We start from the raw sequence: 19,634 nt of genomic DNA on the forward strand, positions 1-19,634 counted from the left end.
CTCTGTTCTTCATTCTGTATGCTAATGGGGATGTCTTAATCTTGTCACCCTTGTCAGGAGGGGTCTAAGTATGTCTCCCATCTGCCCTTCACTGCTCTTCGCAAGTTTTTTTTTCTCTGATAGGTTATGGTTTAAGCAGAGGCTGGTGGAGGTGTGTCTTTCATGAGTCAGACAGGCTGGATACTGCACGCTGGTTCCCCAAGAACACAGAGCTGACTGGTATCAGGGGGAGAGAGGATTTGAACAGTGGTCTGCCACCTCTCAGGTGAATTTTCTAACCACTAGGGTATTCTGATGGGAAGCTGCCTCAGTCTCTCTTTTTTTGGCTCAATAACTGTTCCCACAGTAATCAAAACTTAAACATTGGGCCCAAGAGACTGTTCTCTGTAGCCCAGGGGTTAGGGCATTCACCTGGGGGGAGCCAGGATTCTGTCCCTTTACTCCAGTCACTCTTTCATTTACTGAGCCACAGTGGAACAGGAGAGACTGAGGCAACCCCCCATCAAACTGTCCCACAGATCAGTGGTTAGAGCTGTCTCCTGAGAGGGAAGATTTGAACAGGGCAGAAAGGGGGCTCAAACCTGAGTCTCCCACATCCCAGGGGCAGGCACTAACCCCTGGGCTAATAGAGGTAGCTCTTCCCCTGGCTGTTTTTGTGTGGAGCAAGCCAGTCCCTAACTCATTGCCACAAGAAATGCCCTGGGTACCTAAGCTGCCTGGCCAAGGTGGCAGGTTCCCATTCATGGATGGCTAAGCAGAGATAGGAGTCTCCCTGCAGACCAGACGGAGGCCCCTACCTCTCAGAGAGGAGGGGCTGAGCATACACTTGTCATCAGCATCTCCCATTGGCTAGCTTGGGTGGCTTTTGTTGTTCGTATATAGACCTGTTTGTTAACCTGGGATAGAATTTTGGGTTTGACTTTTGATTCTCTCATATCCTTACTAATCTGTGTGTGAACAAAGACACCGGTGTGTTGCTTCTGCCCAGCCAGATGGGTTTGTTAGTATAATAAGAAAAGATAAGGAATGGAGCTAAAGTGTTCCTGGACAGAATGGGAGTAACACCAGTGGACGTTTCTTCCCCAGAGGGCCAGCAATGAACCGGTGTACATCTCGCACAGGCAGGGCGGTGCCAACATCCCTCAAAGGGGTGATCTGTGCGACGTTGCCGTGATCACTCACGCTTTCCACCAGATACCACGGTGAGGAACATGACGGCATCCTGCAGAGCACTCTCTGTGAAGAAGCAAATCGCCAGGACCCCCTCCAACCAAGATGTCACCACCTACCTAAGCAGCTCACTGGAAGGCGAATTTGGAAGAGAGAGGGGAGACTTTGCTTCACTCTGGACTTGTGCCCGCAATGCTACGTGACGACTGGAGAAGCATATCAGCTGCCACTGGACATGGTGCAAGGAACGCCAGGAGCTGGGAGTCCTGGTGCCGCAGGTGAAGAATACAAATCACACTATCATCACTCTGAGAGCTAGAACCATGCTAAAGAAGACCCTGAAGGATGCCATCCACTGCCAATATGTGGAAAACCAAAAACAGAAACCAGACCAGGACAAGGCGTTCGAGGTGACGTGCAAGTGGGATGTCAGCAACCGCTTCCTCCCTGGGGGCAGCTTCACCCGATTTGCCAACTTGAGGTTCATCCACAGGGCCCGGATCAACTGCATCCCACTGAACGGAGCCATCCGCCACGGGAATCGGGACAAGCGACACAGGAAGTGCGGCTATGCCAACGAGACACTACCCCACCTCCTGTGTAGCTGCAAGCCCCATTCGAGAGCTTGGCAGCTGCAACACAACGCCATCCAAGATCGCCTGGCCAGAGCCATCCTGCCACCCATGGGGAAGGTTGCCATAAACTCTGCCATCCCCGGAACTGACAGCCAACTGCGACCAGACATTGTCATCACCAACGAGGACCAGAATAAGATCATCATGGTTCATGTCACAGTGCCATTCGAGAATAGGACCCCGGCCTTCCACGATGCCTGAGCTCGAAAGGTAGAGAAATATGCCCCTCGGGCCAAAACCTTGAGAGCTAAGGGTTACCAAGTCCAGACACACTTGATCATCGGAGCCTTGGGTGCATGGGTCCCCAGTAATGAGTGAGTGCTGAGAGAATGCAGAATCGCTCAATGCTACACTCGGCTGATGCAGCAACTCCTGGGGTTGGATGCCATCAGGTGATCAGGAGACATCTGCATAGAACACATCACTGGACATCGGCAATACCAGGTGGGATGAGCTGGAGTGCCAATGAGAAGCATAGTCAGGAAAGTAACAAATACTTTCCTCATTGATTGTATTTTCTAAATGGACAACCAACCTAATTCTCAATTACTGAGGGACAATCTCCCCTCATTAATATATTTTGCTTTCCACAACCAAATCTCTGTACAACTTTTCATGAGTGATGTACCCATGTATTCAGATTCTAATATCTAAACTGCATTGTTAAATCTATTCACCTAAATTTGGGTTATTGCTGATTATGTACTCTATGTATCACATTACTTTAAAAAAAAAAAACTTAACTTTGTATTGACTAAGCACTATACCCAGATGTACAGACATTCTTTTCCCAACCTATGTATTATATAATTTTTTTAACATATGAGCATACCCTGAAAGGCTGCCTGGCTCCTCTCTCAAGCCAAGGTCAAGCAACCAGTTAGGAGGGGCAAGGGGGGAGGCAAAAGAAACACTAAAAGCCAAAGAAATGCCTGTCCCTGACTGAAGCACAACCTCAGTCTCTACCCTTCCCATGGGATACAAAAGGGATGGTACCAAAGTCCCCAGATTCAGGACCCTCCGAAACGGCAACATGACCATAAATTGTAAGGGGTGGGACTAGGGGCATGCACTGACATCCTTTGATATTGATCAGAGGATCTTTTATCTTTCTACCACCTATTTCAGATATTTTCCTTGATAGAGAATATTTTCCTCATACATTGTTGTCCCTACCTGTGACTCCAATCTTCCAGCTTTGGTGTGATCATCAGTTACCTGAAACCCATCACCAACATGTGATTACATCCATCAAAAAGTCAATTCATTGCCTCGCTCTCTGATCCTTTGAGCCTCCTATAAATTGCATTGATTTTTTGAAAGTTGACTTGTAACTGACTTGAGTTGCAGCTGAGTTCTCAGCACTTCTGGAACTCAATCCCCAAGTGTCTCAAGAGGAGCACCCTCAAAATGAACATACTAATTAGTGGCCATACGTGAAAAAGTTGGCTTTGAGTGACTTCACTCTGTGGCTGACACAAAGGTAGAAGCCAGTTCTCCAGCGTTGCATTTGATTGCTTTAGCCAGCGGACCATCCCTTCTCTCCTGCAATCCCCAGCCTCATTCTGTACACAAATTCTACAACAAATGAAGCTTGTCATTCTCATTCACTGTGCTATTCTGATTCTTTCCCTGAGCTTTGTGCAGCCTGTGCATTTAATCTGGCAGGGATCTTGGCCTAGATCTGCAAGAGCATTTAGGTTTTGCAATGCTGAGCATCAAAGGAACATACTGTGATCCACAAAGCTTGAGTTAGGCACCTAGGCTCCACAGAGGGAGAGAGGTGCCTTGGAATATTGTTTGGGGCTTTCCCTTCACCCCCGCTCCCCTGGTTCTTGTCACATAGACAGAAAGCAAAAGGGCAGAAGTCTGAAGTGCAGGCAAAGCAATGTGTACTGGGGATAGTTTCCAGCAAGCATGACTATAACTCAGATGCCGCAGAGCCTTGTTTCCCAGTGTCCCCTTCTTCCCGCTCCTTAGAGGGCATAGTTATACCTGAAATGCACACCCCCAGTCCCACCACTTACAATTTATGGTCATGTTCCATTTTGGGGGTTGTGAGTCTGGGGGTCTTTGTCCCACCTCTTTTATATCCCATGGGAGGGGTGAGGTTGTGCTATGGTCAGGGACAGGCATTTCTTTGGCCTTTTCGTGTTTTATACCTTCCCCCCAATCCTCCCTTGCCCCTCCCGACTAGGTGCTTGACCTTGCCTTGAGATAAGAGTTGAGGCAATCTTAAAGTGTGCGCTTTTATTAAGATAATGTTGAAATAAGAAACGGTACAGAGTTCAAGCATCGAAGTTTCTGGTTGTCAGGGGATAAGGTACAGATTATCAAGGGGTGCGAAATTCGATTTAGGAGCTGGTGGAGTAAGGATTACATAATAATCTGCAATCTCCCCAACTGGGGGTAAAAGTTTAACTGGTCAGAGTACAGACACTGAGATATGGGGGTAAGTTATCTACATAACGGCTATGTTCAGGTGCGGAGTATAGTGAGTGCATTCGATGGTGGGGATGGGTCTCCCCTCATTTGGTGGGATTTAATGTTCAGTGGGTTTATGGTTCCAGTTCATACGGTCCAATGGGGAAAGCCTCTCAGTCTCTTTCCCACAAAAGGTGCACAATGTCGTACCGCCTCACTCCTCCTGGTACCATCGGTGGCCGGTGATGTGCTCGATGTAGATGTCCCTGGACCATCGGATGGTGTCCGACACCATGAGGCACCGCATGAGCCGTGCGTAGCGTCTACCGATCCCGCAGGTCCGCAGCACACGCTCGTTGCAGGGGTCCCAAGCGCCCAGGGCTCCGACAATCAGGGCGTCCAGCTGCACCTCGTAGCCCTTCGCTCTGAGGGTGTTGGCCAGAGGGGTGTATTTTTCCAGTTTCCGAGCTCGGGCTTCTCGGAAGGCCAGGGTCCTGTTCTCGAAGGGGACCGTGATGTCGACGAGGATGATCTTTTTCTGGGCCTCGTCAGTGACAACCACGTCGGGTCGCAGCGGGCTGTCAGTACCGGGGATGTCACAGTCCACAGCGACCTCCCCCAGGCGCGGTGCGATGGCTTTCACCAGGCGATTCTGGATGGCGTTGTGGAGCAGCTGCCAGGCTCTGGAGTGGGGCTTGCAGCTGCACAGGACGTGGGGCAGGGTCTCGTTGGAGTAGCCGCACTTCCTGCGACACTTGTCTCGGTTCCCGTGGCGGACGGCTCCGTTGAGCGGGACGCAGTTGAGCCGGGCGCGGTGGATGAACCGCCAGTCGGCGAAACGGGTGAAGCCACCTCCGGCGAGGAAGTGGTTGCTGGCATCCCACTTGCTGGTCAGTTCGAAGGCTTTCCCTGCTCCAGCTTACGCTTCAGGGCTTCTATGTACAGCGAGTGGATGGCTGCCTTCAGGGTCCTCTCCAGCAGGCCCCTGGCGCTCGGGGTGACGATGGTGTTGTCCTCAGACCTGATCTGCGGCACCAGGACTCCCAGCTCCTGGCGCTCCTCACACCACTCCCAGCAGGGGCCGATGCGCTTCCCCAGGCGGCGCGTGGCATTGCGGGCGCGGGACCACAGTGAAGCGATGTCGCCCCCATCTCGGCCAAATTCGCTATCCAGGGAACCACTCAGGAAGCTGGCGGTGTCTTGGTTGGAGAGGGCTCTACCGATCCGCTTTTGTGTTGCGTCATGGAAGGCTTTTGCTGTGATGCTCCTTACCATGGCGTCAGGACACATCAGCAGGCGGAAGGCGTGGGTGATCACCGCGATGTCACACAGGACATCCATGCAGGGGACATTGGCACCGCCATGCCTGTGGGTGATATAGATCAGCTCATTGCTGGCTCTCTGGGGAAGGAATAACCACTTCTTCACCAGCTGCTGGATGATCTTGTCTGCCTTGTTGAGGGGTACCTTTGCCATGGCGGATCCCCTTAGGACGAATGAGATGCAGGGGATCAGGAAGGTGTTCAGGGCCCAGTAACACTTTAACTGTTCTAACCTGTTCCCATTATACTAACAAACCCAACTGGCTAGGCAGAAGCAACATACACAGAGTCTTTGTCCTTTGTTTGCACGCATTAGTATAAGATATAAGAATATCAAAAATCAACCGGGCAAACAAGACCCAAAATTATATCTCAGGCAAAGTTACAGGCCTGAATTCTACATTGTCACTAAGACTCCTAATGCTCTCTCCCTCCTGACTTGGCTATTTCCAGGCTGCACTGTTCCCTGCCTACACTGTGAATTCCCCAGCAAAGTCAGACCGCCTAAGCACCTCTGGTCTGCTTTTCCCCTCGGAGCTATAAATGATGCAATTGCCAGAGTTATGCTACAACACAGTCCTTTCTAAGCAAGTATACCTCTTCTTAAGGTAAAAGTGTTACAGAGAAAATATTAAAATCTGAACTCCACTAAGGGCTCCAGCCAGTAAACAGTGTTTCAAACCCAACCCCCACCCTCCACCAGCCTGGGGTTTTTCTGTGGTAACAAGTTCATAACAGCTGTTAGCTCAGAACAAGCAACCCCAGGAACTTGAGTCACTCTTTTATCCAGTTTGGGCTGCTGAACTTGTCCTCATGTAACGTGTGATCAGCAGACAATGCGTTTCTCCTCGGGGTGCAGTTTCAGAAGGATGGAACCAGAGGTGGGTAATTTGCATTCCCATTCTCCCACATATTTCTGAGGAAAGCCACTCACTAGAAGTTTAATCTTGTCTGGCCCATTGTTTTAAATGTGTCCCCTGAGGCTCATAACGCTTCCCACAGTTTTCTTTAGACCTGCCTCCCCCTCACAGAAGTTACACACAACGCTCAGTGGTTTGAGCATTGGCTTGCTAAACCCAGCCTTGTGAGTTCAAACCTTGAGGGGGTCATTTAGGGATCTTGGGCAAAAATTGGAGATTGGTCCTGCTTTGAACAGGGGGATTGGACTAGATGACCTCCTGAGGTCCCTTCTAACCCTGATATTCTATGAACACAAATATTTGCATTTTTAATACAAGGAATTCCTAAAATACTTAAACTTAATTCAACAAGGTTTGTCCAGCATATTGCAGGTAATTGCCTCCTCTGTCACAGTCAAGAGCAGGCTTTAACACTGCCCACACTTCTGAATGCCATATTGTAAGGCAAGTGATGCTCTTCGGATTTGACACCTTGGACCAAGTCCTTAGAGAGGACCCTCGGAGAGGCGCTAATTTGTTTCTCAAACGTCATGGCCTGAGATTATTATCCCGGACAAGACAACAGCAGCATTTTGAAAAAAATCTGACTGAAAGTGTCCCAAGTTCAGCGCCCAAACAAAATGAGCAAACCCTTCGCAATTCTCTGTGTGTCAGTTCCTCACTTGTGAGTCAGGCACAGTAAATATCTCCCAGGGTCTTGTGAAGAGAAATAATTTAAAGCAGCACTCAAATGCTCAATGATGGGTACCAGAGAAGAGCCCATGAGGAAATGAGTAAGTCGATGTTTAGTGTTTGGCTAATGAGCAGTAAATACGGAAAAGACCACTCACTGAACCATATGCCTGCATAAAATACTGAACGATTACCCATTCAACTAGTACCACCCAGCCAGTCCCCTGATGGAGGGAGAAGTACTGTGGAAAAATACTATGTGAGTACATAGTTAAAGATGGGAATCAAAATACATATGTACAAGGAGACAGAAACAACCTTAATTCTGGTATATCCTAACTTTTGAGTGCTTGACTTTGTCAGCTGAACATTCTTTTAATGTAGTTTTTGTATGTAATCATAGACACAAAAGATACATTTTACCTCAGTACTTGCCACCTACTTAACCCTGGTGACACATTAACTGCAACAACAACTGGAGGGTCACACCTTGTTACTTACATAGGCAGACGTGTACACCCAGCTGGGCCCCTTGGCCCCAGAAACACGTCTCCCCAGTGCAAAGGTGTCAACTGAAGTCAGGGGCGCAGCTGGCTGGAGTTGGGGGCAAGGGTCTGCTGGGTAGGGTGCTGGCCAGACTGCAGGGGCAAGAGGCTTCTGGCAGCTTGATTTCCACTAAAACCAGGCCCACAGTGTGCTCATTTGGTGCTGCAAGCAGAGGAATCCCTATGGTTCCCTAAATCTAACCTCACCTTGATGTCACTGCCTCATCCCTGTATTGAGTGATGCTCCCCTGCCACAAGCCTGGGGGAAGTAACTGCCTCACCCATGTGTCCAGAGCCTACAGAATCAAACAGTTTAGATTGGCAGAAATCAGGCTTTTCCAGTTTTCTGATTTTCATCAAAATCAACTGGATTCTGCCATGGATACTTAGAACATTCTCTGAAATTCCAGAGGGAACTGGAGGCCGTCTTCAAAAGTTATCATGCTGCAGCCAAGCTGAGTGCAAGGGCTCCCTTTACTAAGCCAATTAGCTCTTATGTAGGCAGAAGAAAAGGGAATCTTAAGAAGGGATCTAAAGGAAAAGCTGGGACGGGGGTTGTTTTTAAACAGACTAGTTAAGGGAAAGTGTTCCCTGCATAAGGAGTGGTGTGGAAGATAGGGCAAAGGAGGAGAGGTGAACAGAAGGGGAAGGAGATTTGAGGCTGAGACTCCTGAGGAGACGGGGACCAAAATCAGTAAGTTACAAAAGCAGAGGAACAGGCAAGGACTAAGTGGGGGGAAGAGGGAGGCTAAAGGTGAGCACAAGAAGCTTGAATTTCATGCAGAAAAGTGGTGAGAGCCAGCAGAGGGATTCAAGCGGGTTCGAGATGGTTAAAGTAATAGGCCAGGATGACTAAGGCACACAGGCATCACACTACACTAATACAAGGAACTAATAATTCAAAACTCCGCTGCTAAGATTAAGGTTTGTGGTCTGGATGCAGAAATCAGTGGATGCAGTTCTCTGATCTGCATGACACAGGCCAGACTAGATGATCATAATGGTCACATCTTGCCTTATAATCGATGAATGAACAGCCAGGAGAACAATGTGGGTTTCAGGGATGCCATAGGAGCCAAGTTAGGAGATGGTGAGGGCCCAGAGGAAAGAGTGAACAGGATGGACAGAGATTAAAGTCAAGCTGTTACAGAGGAAGCTGCAGCATGATTTAGTCACTACCTGGGTGTGTGAGGTGTGGGAAAAGTTACAGAGGACACCCAGCTAGCAGGCCTGATGGTGGTGTTCTGAACAGTGACAGACAAAGGGAAAGAGGAGACTTTGGTTGCTAGGGCCCAAACCCTCAAAGGGAAATTAGGGTCCTAATTTCCATTGCAATCAATGGAAGTTAAGGAGTCTGAATACCACTGGGGATCTAGGCCTAGGAGAGCAGCAAGACATCCAGGAGGAAGATACACAGGACTGTAAGGCACCTCCTGGGTCATCACATCCAGTCCTCTGGTATTGCAGGCTACCACGTCACATAATCAAGTGAAGCCTCTCTGTCAGGAAATTGAACCCTGTCTCCCGGATAACAGGCAGGGAGACTCACCACTATGCTAAAGGAAGGCATGACCAAGGAGGATACAGAGACAGATGGTGATGTAGGACTGGACAAGTAGGGCTGAGTCATCAGCGTAAAGATGGTCATTGAAGCCAGGTGAGTGGAGGAGATGACAAAGAAACAGTGTAGAGGGAAAAGACGAGAAGGCCAAGGACACCGCCCTGTGTGACCCCTCCTAGAAGTAGGCGAGAGAGAAGAAAATGGCAGAACTCGAGCTGACAGGGTATTTGTCAGCACATCTGGGTCTGTATTAGTTTCCCAAATGATAAAACACCAGGGAACAGGCTGAGAAACCTTTCATTGAGAAATCACGGCTTTAAATTCCGTACTGGGGAAGGATGACTAGAAATGACCATCTGACAACTGCTCTATGTTAGGGGACATATCCACATGACAGTTAGTCCCCTTAGTAGTTTTGCTGACCAGAAAAAAGAACCCACAGATTCCATTTTTAGAGCTTTTTACTTACATCAGCTACAGGACAGGCACTGTCCTTGGCCTTCAGACACGTGCTGGACATACAACTCTGAAAGTGTTACCCTAAAGCACAAACCTTACAGAGCATCCACTGCACTTATTTCTTGGGATTAGCTCCAGCCACATGATAATGTTAACAGCAGTTCTATTAAGCAGCAGTTGCATGAGACCTTTGTGAATGTTGGGAGCAGTGTTTCCTGAGATCTTGGTCATTAATTCGCTTGGGACTAGCTGGGTAGTATTGTCATCATCAAAACTACAAAGACCCTTCAGGGCTAAAGCAGCTCCATTTGATATTCCACATCCCCTCATTCTGACAAGCCAGTGCCCATCAGTAACCAACCAGCCCATCACTCCAAGCTGCCAACAGAACAGAGTAGCTCAGGTCCCCTAGTTCCAAGAGAAGGGATAGGTTATGCAGGAGGCAGCTCCATCTGGATATCAGGCAGCAGGTTGCAGCTGGTGACAATGTCCATCTTGTCAGCCACAGCTTGCAAGTCATCCAGAACGAGGCGGATATTGTGCGAGGCATTGATGATGGCGCTCTGTGAGTTGCTAAGCTGTGCAGTGATGGTGCTGAGTTCCTTGGTGGCCATTTGATACACGTGCTTGATGGTGCTGCTGACGTCGTAGTACAAGCGGGCATTGCTCTCAATCAGCTTCTGCTGCAGCAAGGTGCTATAGCGCCCCTCATGCTGGAGACGAAGGGCAGGTTTCTCTTCTATTCCCATAGAAGACCTTGGCTCCTCCTTCCTGATGACAATCAGGGGAGGCAGGTCCAGGTCAACTAGCTTAGACTTGACTTTGTGCTCACTTGGGCTCCCTTCTTCTTCGTCATCTGTCTCAGATGCTTCCCCGAGGACTTTCACACCAGAGAGGCTGGGGAAGGAGGCCTGAGGAACGGACGACAGATAAACTTCTTCATCTGAATCAGTCTCAGATGCTTCCCCTTGAACCACTGCTTTGTACTGGGGCGCTGCCATCCTTGGGCTTCAGCCACCTAAAGAAACAAAAGCAGCTCAGTCACAGCAACAGAGGGGAAACTGTAACAATGGAGAAGAGCCTGGGACAGCTCAGAAGGTGGATGGGTCCCAGGAGCCCGGAAGAAGCTGGCAAGTGGTTGTGAAGTTCCAGGAGGGAGCAGCTATGTGGGCCGTTAGCTGAAGTGCTACATGCCAGCAACAACCAGCCCAACAACCGCTGGATGGCAGGTACCCAGCCAGGAGAGAGGAGGTGAATGAGGAGGTGAATGCCCCCCCAAGTGGGGGGCAACACAGTAACAAAATAGAGACCACCAGTCCATGGCATGACGGACATCACTACAGGACAGAATATGGCCATGGGCAAAGTCCCGGAAGCCCGTCATTCATTTCTCAGGGAGACACCCCCCCTCACTTCCCATAGACATCCCTTCCACCTCTCCCCCAAAGCCTCTTCCCCAGCCCCTCTCCCAGAAAGCACCCTGCTCCCCCTACAGTGCCCTACCCCAACCCTCCAACCCACCCCCCTACTCCTCCACCCCTACTCTTAGAGCACCCCCACACTTCTCTCCACATCCAGAGCACCCCTCCCACAAGAGCATCCCCACTCCCCCACCCCTCCCCAGAGCGCCCCCACTCACCCCGACTCTCCCCCCAGAGCACCCCCCACTCCCCTCCCCAGAGCACCCCCACTCACCCCAACCCTCCCCCCAGAGCGCCCCCCACTCACCCCAACCCTCCCCCCAGAGCGCCCCTCACTCCCCTCCCCCGAGCACCCCCACTACCCCCAACCCTCCCCCCAGAGCGCCCCCCACTCCCCTCCCCAGAGCGCCCCCCACTCACCCCAACTCTCCCCCCACTCACCCCCCAGAGCGCCCCCACTCCCCTCCCCAGAGCGCCCCCACTCACCCCAACCCTCCCCCCAGAGCGCCCCCCACTCCCCCACCCCTCCCCAGAGCACCCCCACTCACCCCCCAGAGCACCCCCCACTCCCCTCCCCAGAGCACCCCCACTCCCCCCAACCCTCCCCCCAGAGCACCCCCCACTCCCCTCCCCAGAGCACCCCCACTCCCCCCAACCCTCCCCCCAGAGCACCCCCCACTCCCCTCCCCAGAGCACCCCCACTCACCCCAACCCTCCCCCCAGAGCGCCCCCCACTCCCCTCCCCAGAGCGCCCCCCACTCACCCCCCAGAGCGCCCCCCACTCCCCTCCCCAGAGCGCCCCCCACTCACCCCAACTCTCCCCCCAGGGCTCATCCCACCCATCCCGCTAGAGCGCCCGTGCTCACCCCACACTCCCCCCAAAGTCCCTCAAACAGCCCCCACACTCCGAGCCACTTGCCCAGCCCCCACCCGCTTCTCTTCCCTACGCGCCGTCGCGGAGGCGGAACAGGAACGGCGCGGACGGAGTCCAGGTCACATGATCAGTCACGTGGTGTCCAATCCCGGAAGTCGCGACTGCGGCTATGGCTGACTCGCTGCTGTTCCAGATGCTGCACATGGAGATGGCGCATGCGCTGTGTGGGGTGAGGGGGAGGGGGGTGAGAGGGAACGGAGCTGGGGACGTGGCTCCGTGTCGGGCGCGAGCCGCTGCGCTGCGGGCGGGTGCGCTCCCGAGGGGCGGGGCTCGGTGCAGTGCGGGCGGGGCTCGGTGCCGGAGGCTGGGTGCAGTGCGGGCGGGGCTGGGTGCAGTGGAGGCGGGGCTCGGTGCCAGAGGCTGGGTGCAGTGCGGGCGGGGCTCGGTGCCGGAGGCTGGGTGCAGTGCGGGCGGGGCTGGGTGCAGTGGAGGCGGGGCTCGGTGCCAGAGGCTGGGTGCAGTGCGGGCGGGGCTCGGTGCCGGAGGCTGGGTGCAGTGCGGGCGGGGCTGGGTGCAGTGGAGGCGGGGCTCTGTGCCGGAGGCTGGGTACAGTGCAGGGCGGGGCTCGGTGCAGTGAGGGCGGGGCTCAGTGCCGGAGGCTGGGTGCAGTGCAGGGTGGGGCTGGGTGCAGTGGAGGCGGGGCTCGGTGCCAGAGGCTGGTTGCAGTGCAGGGTGGGGCTCGGTGCCAGAGGCTGGTTGCAGTGCAGGGTGGGGCTGGGTGCAGTGGAGGCGGGGCTCGGTGCCAGAGGCTGGGTGCAGTGCAGGGTGGGGCTGGGTGCAGTGGAGGCGGGGCTCGGTGCCAGAGGCTGGGTGCAGTGCGGGCGGGGCTCTGTGCCAGAGGCTGGGTGCAGTGCAGGGTGGGGCTTGGTGCAGTGTGGGTGGGGCTCCGTGCCAGAGGCTGGGTGTAGTGAGGGCGGGGCTCGGTGCTGGAGGCTGGGTGCAGTGGCGGTGGGGCTCAGTGCCAGAGGTTGGGTGCAGTGGAGGCGGGGCTCAGTGCCGGAGGCTGGGTGCAGTGCGGGCGGGGCTCAGTGCCGGAGGCTGGGTGCAGTGCGGGCGGGGCTCTGTGCCGGAGGCTGGGTGCAGTGCAGGGTGGGGCTTGGTGCAGTCTGGGCGGGGCTCCGTGCCAGAGTCTGCGTGCAGTGGCGGTGGGGCTCTGTGCTGGAGGTTGGGTGCAGTGAGGGCGGGGCTCTGTGCCAGAGGATGGGTGCAGGGCAGGGCTCTGTGCCGTGGCGGTGGGGCTCTGTGCCAGAGGTCCGGTGCAGTGCGGGGCGGGGCTCTGTGCAGTGGCGGTGGGGCTCTGTGCCAGAGATCCGGTGCAGTGCGGGGCGGGGCTCTGTGCCAGAGGCTCTGTGCCGTGGCGGTGGGACTCTGTGCCAGAGGATGGATGCAGTGAGGGGCGAGGCTCTGTGCAATGGGGTGGGGCTCTGTGCCAGGGGTGGGTGCAGTGAAGGGGGTGGGGCTCCGTGCCAAAGGCTGCGTGCAGTAGTCCGGCCTGTGCTGTATGGGAGGTCACACTACATGATCACATTCACAGTGGTCCCTTCTGGCCTTGGAATCGATGAAACTTCAGAGTGAGCAGCAGGTTCCCCCTACCCCACCCCACCATACCCCACTCTTCAGCGTCAACTTCACAGTGCTCCATCTTGCCCTGCTGCTCCCAGCTCAGAGACCTTCTCCCACACTTCTGAAGCCATGGAGGTGCTGCTAGGCCAGGCTAATCCCAGTGCCAGATGAATGGCTCACATGCACTGGCCTCATTCTGAGCCTTTTCATCTGTGGTGTTTGACAGGAACAGGAGAAAGGTCTCGGTGCGCTGGAGGGAGTGGGTTTCCGAGTGGGCCAAGGACTCTCGGAGAGGTGAGTGCAGAGTACCAGAGCACAGGCGGGGTGGGGTGGGAGATTCCTGGAGTGACAGTGGAGGAGGAAGCTTAACAGTTCGGCAGGAGCAACTCCCAGTACAAAGTGATGCCTGTGAACTGGGAGTGAATCAGAGTCTGAAATAGAGCCCGATGAGCACCAAGGAGGGAAGGCCTCAGGAGGGGCTGGGGACATGATAGGGGTCCTGAAGCTGGATTCATTTCTAATTTTGGCACTGTTTGCTCTGAGTTCCCCTTGCTTGTGCTGTCTGCCCTCCTGCAGTTCCTCCTGCCCACTGGGCAGCAGAGTAAGGTAGTGAGTCTGTTGGCTTAACTGATGGATGTTTTGGATGTTGGGCTAGGCTGGGGTGGCTGATTCCCTGGGGGATGTGTCCTAAAACCATGAGAGAGAGAGCACAAAGGAAGCACATATGTGATTTAAGAGCCTAAAGCTCATTGACTCAAATAGACGCAGAAAGTGAATGATATTTAGGCTCCTAAGTGACTTAGTTGTTTCTGAAAACATTTAGCCCTTCTGTTTCCATGCTGTTGATCTGTTAAGTGGAAAGCACTTCCAAATGCAGGAGTGGCTTCAATCCCCCTTGCACGTGCTGAAGGGGCTCCCAGCTCCCTTCCTAGGCAGGGCTCCAAGCCCCAGGCCTGAGTAAATCCAACTTCCCTTCCCATTTAGTGCTCAATCTCTTTTGACAAGATACAAGGAAAACAGGAAATGATGCAGCTAGAGCATCCATGGTTCTCAAATGATGGTTCTCAAAGCCGGTCCACCGCTTGTTCAGGGAAAGCCCCTGGTAGGCCGGACCGGTTTGTTTACCTGCCGCGTCCTCAGGTTCACCCGATCGTGGCTCCCACTGGCCACAGTTCACCGCTCCAGGCCAATGGGGGCTGCAGGAAGGGCGGCCAGCACATCCCTCTGCCTGCGCCGCTTCCCACAGCCCCCGTTGGCCTGGAGTGGCAAACCGTGGTCGGTCAAACCTGCGGACGCGGCAGATAAACAAACCGGCCCGGCCTGCCAGGGGCTTTCCCTGCACAAGCAGCAGACCGGCTTTGAGAACCACTGAGCTAGAGCCCCTGGGCAGTCTGCCAATTATCCTGTCAGCATTGCTTTGAGAGGTGACTCAGCTCCGGGTTTTCTCTAGTCCTGCTGCCTGATACTGTAGGACCCATTCAAAGAGACAAATTAGCAGACTCAGCGATTTCCCCCTTCTGCTGAAGGTTGACAAAGGAGACTCCGTCATTCAAGGATGAGCTGGACGTCCTGAAATTCCTCTGCAAGGATCTGTGGATAACTGTCTTCAAGAAGCAGGTGGATAATCTGCGCACCAACCATCAGGTAAGAGCTGCGATGCTTTCCCCTGCTCCCAGGAAGACTGGATGCTCTCCCACAGTTTTGTCTTGGGCTTTGCAGGCTGCTCCCTAGGTGTCTCAGTGTCCCTGCTGCAGGATGCAGAGGGGTGAGGAGAAGCATTAATTCTCCCCAAAGTTGTTCTTGCACCTTAGCTTAGTCCAAGAGGAGGGTGGAAAGAACAAGGCTGCTGCCTCAGTTAGTATCAAGAGGCCTGAGCAAACATTTGAGTCTGGCATTGTGGCTGAGGGGTGCGTGGCACACGCACAGCCTTATTTCCAGGAGAACAGAGCTCCTGAGCTGGGGACCCTGCACTAAGAATGCCCAGCCCTGGAGTTCCACCCTATTGTCCCCATTGTCCTGGGGAGAGAGGTGGTCACTGAAGTTGGCAGGTCCTAGCCCATTATAGCTCAGAGATTAATACAAGGACCATGAAGTGGATCCAGAACTGGATCAGAGTGTTCTGGAAGTCCTGTGCCTGTCCCTACTCTGGAACTGACCTGACTTAGATGCCGAGGTGCCATTTGCAGATCAGGGGTCCCTCTGAAGGCTGCCTCTGAGACAGCGAGTGCACTGACGAAGGGGCAGCTGGAGTACTCCCCCCACAGAGCAGCACTGGGATCATTTAGTGGAAGGAAGTGCTCTTCCTGCTGTGCTAGGATCGGGGGCTTGGCATTGGGTGAGCCTGTGGCAGTAGTGATGGATTTCTAGGCAATTGCTGATGGTCTCATGTGCTGTGCAGGGGGTATCCTGGTACCTGCTGTTCACACAGTCTGACTCTTGGTTTCATTTCTAATGAGCATAGTATTTGCGGCTCTGAGACCCAGCCATCTTGACTTATTTTGAATCCCAAACCCACAGAAATCTCATTCTGACAGGGAACCTACATGCTGCAAGACAATAACTTCCTCCTCCTAAGCCAGCTGTCCAATGGGAAGCAGTACCTGGAGGAGGCACCCAAGGTAAGCACAACAAGGGGACATCCTCCAGTAGAACCATCTCCTCCGGGTGCTTTAATCTCCTCCTTGTTTGTCGGGACCACAGGAAAGGTTGCACTGTGACCTCGGTCATCACGGCTAAAACCCTCTTCAGTGTTCAGATCCCCAATATAAAACCCAACAGATTACATTCCTCCAAAGCAGTCATGGACATGCTGTATGTTGGCTCTTGCCAGGCTTTGAAAGCTGTCTAGCAAGCCAAGCTGGAAGCTGAATCTGAACCAGGTAGTCCTTGTGGCTCCTTTTCTCCTGTGACTGACTGCCCCCCTCAAGCTCAGATAGCCCATATTAGGTTGTAAGATCTTTGGGGCAGGAACCAGGCCTTTCTACCTCATCTGGGGGGCCTCAGCATACCTTTGATGTTCTAAAATAATAAACACAGCTGCATGGACTGTGACCTGGCCTGCTTTCCTGCACTCTGGGTTCCAGGCCCTCTGGTGAAGTCCGTCACTGTTGTGCTTTGAACTTGGAGCTGGTGTAACTCTTGAAAGCCCATATAAGAGCTAATGGGATACTTGGATGCGTTAATGGCATGGGTGGTGTGTGAACCGCCCATGGGGCAGGCTAGCCCCCAGCCACTCTCCTTCTGCCTGAGGCCCTGCCCCTCCCCCGCCAGAGCCTAGAGCACCCCCACCACGGCCGCTGGCCCCCTAGCCCCAGGTCCCCTGAGCGCCCCCAATCCAGGAATGCTAGTCAGGCAGCGCCCAGCCCCAGAGCACCAGGCGGACGGCCCCAGTGGCCCCCAGCCCTGAAGTGCCAAGCGGGCGGCCCCCAGCTCCAGTGTGCCAGGCGGTGCAAGCACCGGCCCCAGTCGCCCCGAGTCCCAGCCATAGGCTGGCCCCGCCGAGCCACGGAGGAAGAGCGGGACAGCTAGAAGCAGGCAGGAGGGGGGCAAAGCATGGGCAGGGCCACGTTGGGCTGTTTGGGGAGGCTCAACCTCCTCTGGCCTGTGATACCCGCCGCCCATGGTTAATGGGAGTAGTGAGTAGGAGCAGGAGGGTGATTTTCCCTCCGTAGAACGTTGATGAGACTGGTACTGAGATACTACATCCACTTCTGGGGTCCACATTTTAAAAAGGATGTTGGAAAAATTGGAGCGGGTGCAGAGAAGAGCTACCAGAATGACTGGTGAGAAACTAAAGAGTTCAGTCTCTTTAGTTTATCCAAAAGACAGTTACAGTTATGATTTACAAGTGCCTATGCGTGGAAGAGATTTCTGGCTTTTTAATCTAGCCAAGTGAGTTAGAACAAGTTCCGGTGACTGGAAGCTGAAATTAGATAAACTCAGAGTAGGAATAAGGCACAAATTTTTAACAGTCAGAGTAACCACTGGGAGAATTCTCCTAAGGGTGGTGCGGATTCTCCACCACTTGGAGTCTTTAAATTAAAATGGGACATCTTACAAAGAGACTCTGTTCTCAGCCATATGTTACGAGTTTGATGCAGGAATCAGTGGGGGAGATTATTTGGCCTGTGTTATGTAAGAGATCCGAGCAGATGATCTTAACTGTTATTTCTTGTCTTAAAACGTATGCATGAAATCCTGGGCCCGCTGAAGTCCCCCACTGAGTTGGGCAAGCCAGGATTTCACCAGAGGACTCCATGACTGTGATGATAATTCCCTATTGGTAGCCACTGGAGCAGTCTGCACGTAGAGAGAGTCACTCCCAGTGTAGCTAGTGAGTCCTAGCTCGATCCCCCTCTACCTAGGGCAAATATTGCTGCTCCCCAAGGGGAGAACTGACCGGCTCTCTGCCTTTCCTGTAGTTTCTCGCCTTTACATGTGGCCTTGTGAAAGGAGCTCTCTCCAACCTGGGCTTTGACAGCACTGTGACGGCCGAGGTGCCGGGGATGCCCTCCAGTAAGTAGTTAGCCTCTGCGTGGGGAGAGGGAGCTGAGATCCAGTAGGCTGGGAGCAGGCTGCCAGCAAGCAGGGAACCTTAATCTATACTGGATATACCCCTCCCCCATCCCTGCTCTAGGGAAGAAGGGGGCCTGGGGAGCCTTGGGTCACAGTGTGACGTGCTGGGGCTTGCTCAGATGTTCCAGCCAGCTGATGTCTGTTCTGTGGCCCTGAATGGAACAAGGGAGACAGAAGGTCTGAGTCCAGTTCTTGGCAACGGGGTAGCCCTTGTCACAAAGCTGTCGTCACCATGTGGAGGAAGGTGCCCTGCTGCAACCTGTGTAGTACAGAATGGTGTGCCGGGGTGGGGAGGGGGAGGCCAACCTTCTCCCTGCCCAGTATTCACTTCAGAAAGGGACCCCTCCTAGCTGGCGCTCAGTGAGGGCCATGTGTCCAGGGAAAGAGAGGCCCAGGGAGTTGGATTTGGGCTCTTGGTTCAGTATTTGGTGGGGTTGCATGGATGAAGCCAGGACAGTGATTTCCCATGAGATCTCAGCCATGAGATCTCTCTAACCCAGCCCCATGCCATGGCAGCAGTTCCCTTTTTCTGTGTGTGTGGCACGCTCAGTGCTTTCTCTTTCTGCCAGGTAAATTTCAAGTGGTGATTCAGAAATCCTGACCTGGTGCTGGCAGCTGGGAATGGGTGGACGAGAGACAGTGGAGCAGCCTGCAGCCCTGTTTCAGTGGAGCTGGTTTTCTGCTTTCTGGGTACCAGGACGTCGTAGGTTTGCAATAAAGTGTTTTTGATTTCCATTCATCTATGCTGAACTCCCGTGTAACCAGCCAGCTTCCATCAGGTGTGGGGATGGCCTGACAGCCTAATGCTGGTGTTCCAGTGCTACCACACAGAAGTGAATGAGCTCGAGCTGGTGGGGCGTGAAGAATATCCCTCCCTGTCGGAGGTGCAGTCGCAGAAAAGTGGTGGCAGTGACCTGAGGTTTTGGGAGTGATTCTCAGGTCTCTGGATGAGCAGGGATCCTCTTCTCTCCAGGAGGACAAATGGGTGGGCTCCGATGGGAGGTGGAACCATTTGTTCCTTTGTGATAGTGGGAGTGGCCCCATGATTGGGGGTTTGGCTCTTCCAGCCTGTGAGTTCTTGCTGGCCTTTTATTCTTGCTGCTTGCAGCCTGTGGAAGGGAGAGGGGCTCAGAAAAATAGAGGCTGCTCAGCACCCACCAGAGCTGTTTGGCGGTGCCACGGATCAGTTGTTTGGGGGGCGCTTGGGGGAGGACGGAGAGCAGTAGGCAGGCGGGGGCCTCGGGGAAGGGATTGGAGTGGAGACAGGAAGGGCTGGAGTGGGGGCGGGGCCTCAGGGAAGGGGGCAGAGCGGGGGTGGGAAGAGGCAGAGCAAGGAGGGGGCCTCAGGGGAAGGGCCGGAGTGGGGATGGGACTGGGGGGTAAAGTAGCCCCGGGGGAAAATAAGTCAGTGCCTATGCCCCAGGCCCAGCAAC

At 53.7% G+C, this 19,634-nt stretch overlaps 2 protein-coding genes across 6 annotated transcripts; one reads left to right on the forward strand and one right to left on the reverse strand.

Moving 5' to 3' along the window:
• Positions 1 to 9,692: 9,692 nt before the first annotated feature.
• Positions 9,693 to 12,290, reverse strand: BLOC1S3 (biogenesis of lysosomal organelles complex 1 subunit 3). 5 transcript variants are annotated; one of them, XM_073322268.2, is made up of 2 exons: positions 12,081 to 12,290; positions 9,693 to 10,726 (listed from the first exon to the last, which is right to left on the reverse strand). In XM_073322268.2, the coding sequence occupies exon 2, from the start codon at positions 10,707 to 10,709 to the stop codon at positions 10,140 to 10,142; it is 570 nt and encodes a 189-aa protein (XP_073178369.1). In that variant the 5' UTR covers positions 10,710 to 10,726; positions 12,081 to 12,290; the 3' UTR covers positions 9,693 to 10,139. The 5 variants fall into 5 exon arrangements, with proteins under 5 accessions (XP_073178369.1, XP_073178368.1, XP_073178366.1 ...); XM_073322267.2 differs by having other exon boundaries at positions 12,077 to 12,290; XM_073322265.1 differs by having other exon boundaries at positions 12,060 to 12,290.
• TRAPPC6A (trafficking protein particle complex subunit 6A) lies at positions 12,139 to 18,940 on the forward strand. The gene is made up of 6 exons (XM_073322270.1): positions 12,139 to 12,232; positions 13,853 to 13,920; positions 15,153 to 15,270; positions 16,161 to 16,244; positions 18,048 to 18,141; positions 18,771 to 18,940. Exons 1-6 carry the CDS (start codon positions 12,173 to 12,175, stop codon positions 18,800 to 18,802), a joined length of 456 nt encoding a protein of 151 aa, XP_073178371.1. The 5' UTR covers positions 12,139 to 12,172; the 3' UTR covers positions 18,803 to 18,940.
• The last annotated feature ends 694 nt before the right edge of the window (positions 18,941 to 19,634 follow it).

The sequence above is a fragment of the Lepidochelys kempii genome, chromosome 23 (assembly GCF_965140285.1).
Source record: "Lepidochelys kempii isolate rLepKem1 chromosome 23, rLepKem1.hap1, whole genome shotgun sequence".
In the NCBI taxonomy this organism is placed as follows: domain Eukaryota; kingdom Metazoa; phylum Chordata; order Testudines; family Cheloniidae; genus Lepidochelys; species Lepidochelys kempii.

Bases quoted from the DNA above. Each gene is read 5' to 3' on its own strand.
- TRAPPC6A (XM_073322270.1), top strand. From the start codon at position 12,173: ATGGCTGACTCGCTGCTGTTCCAGATGCTGCACATGGAGATGGCGCAT. The intron at 15,271-16,160 runs GTAAGAGCTGCG...TCATTCTGACAG, and splicing joins ATCTGCGCACCAACCATCAG to GGAACCTACATGCTGCAAGA. The intron at 16,245-18,047 runs GTAAGCACAACA...CCTTTCCTGTAG, and splicing joins ACCTGGAGGAGGCACCCAAG to TTTCTCGCCTTTACATGTGG.
- BLOC1S3 (XM_073322268.2), bottom strand. From the start codon at position 10,709: ATGGCAGCGCCCCAGTACAAAGCAGTGGTTCAAGGGGAAGCATCTGAG.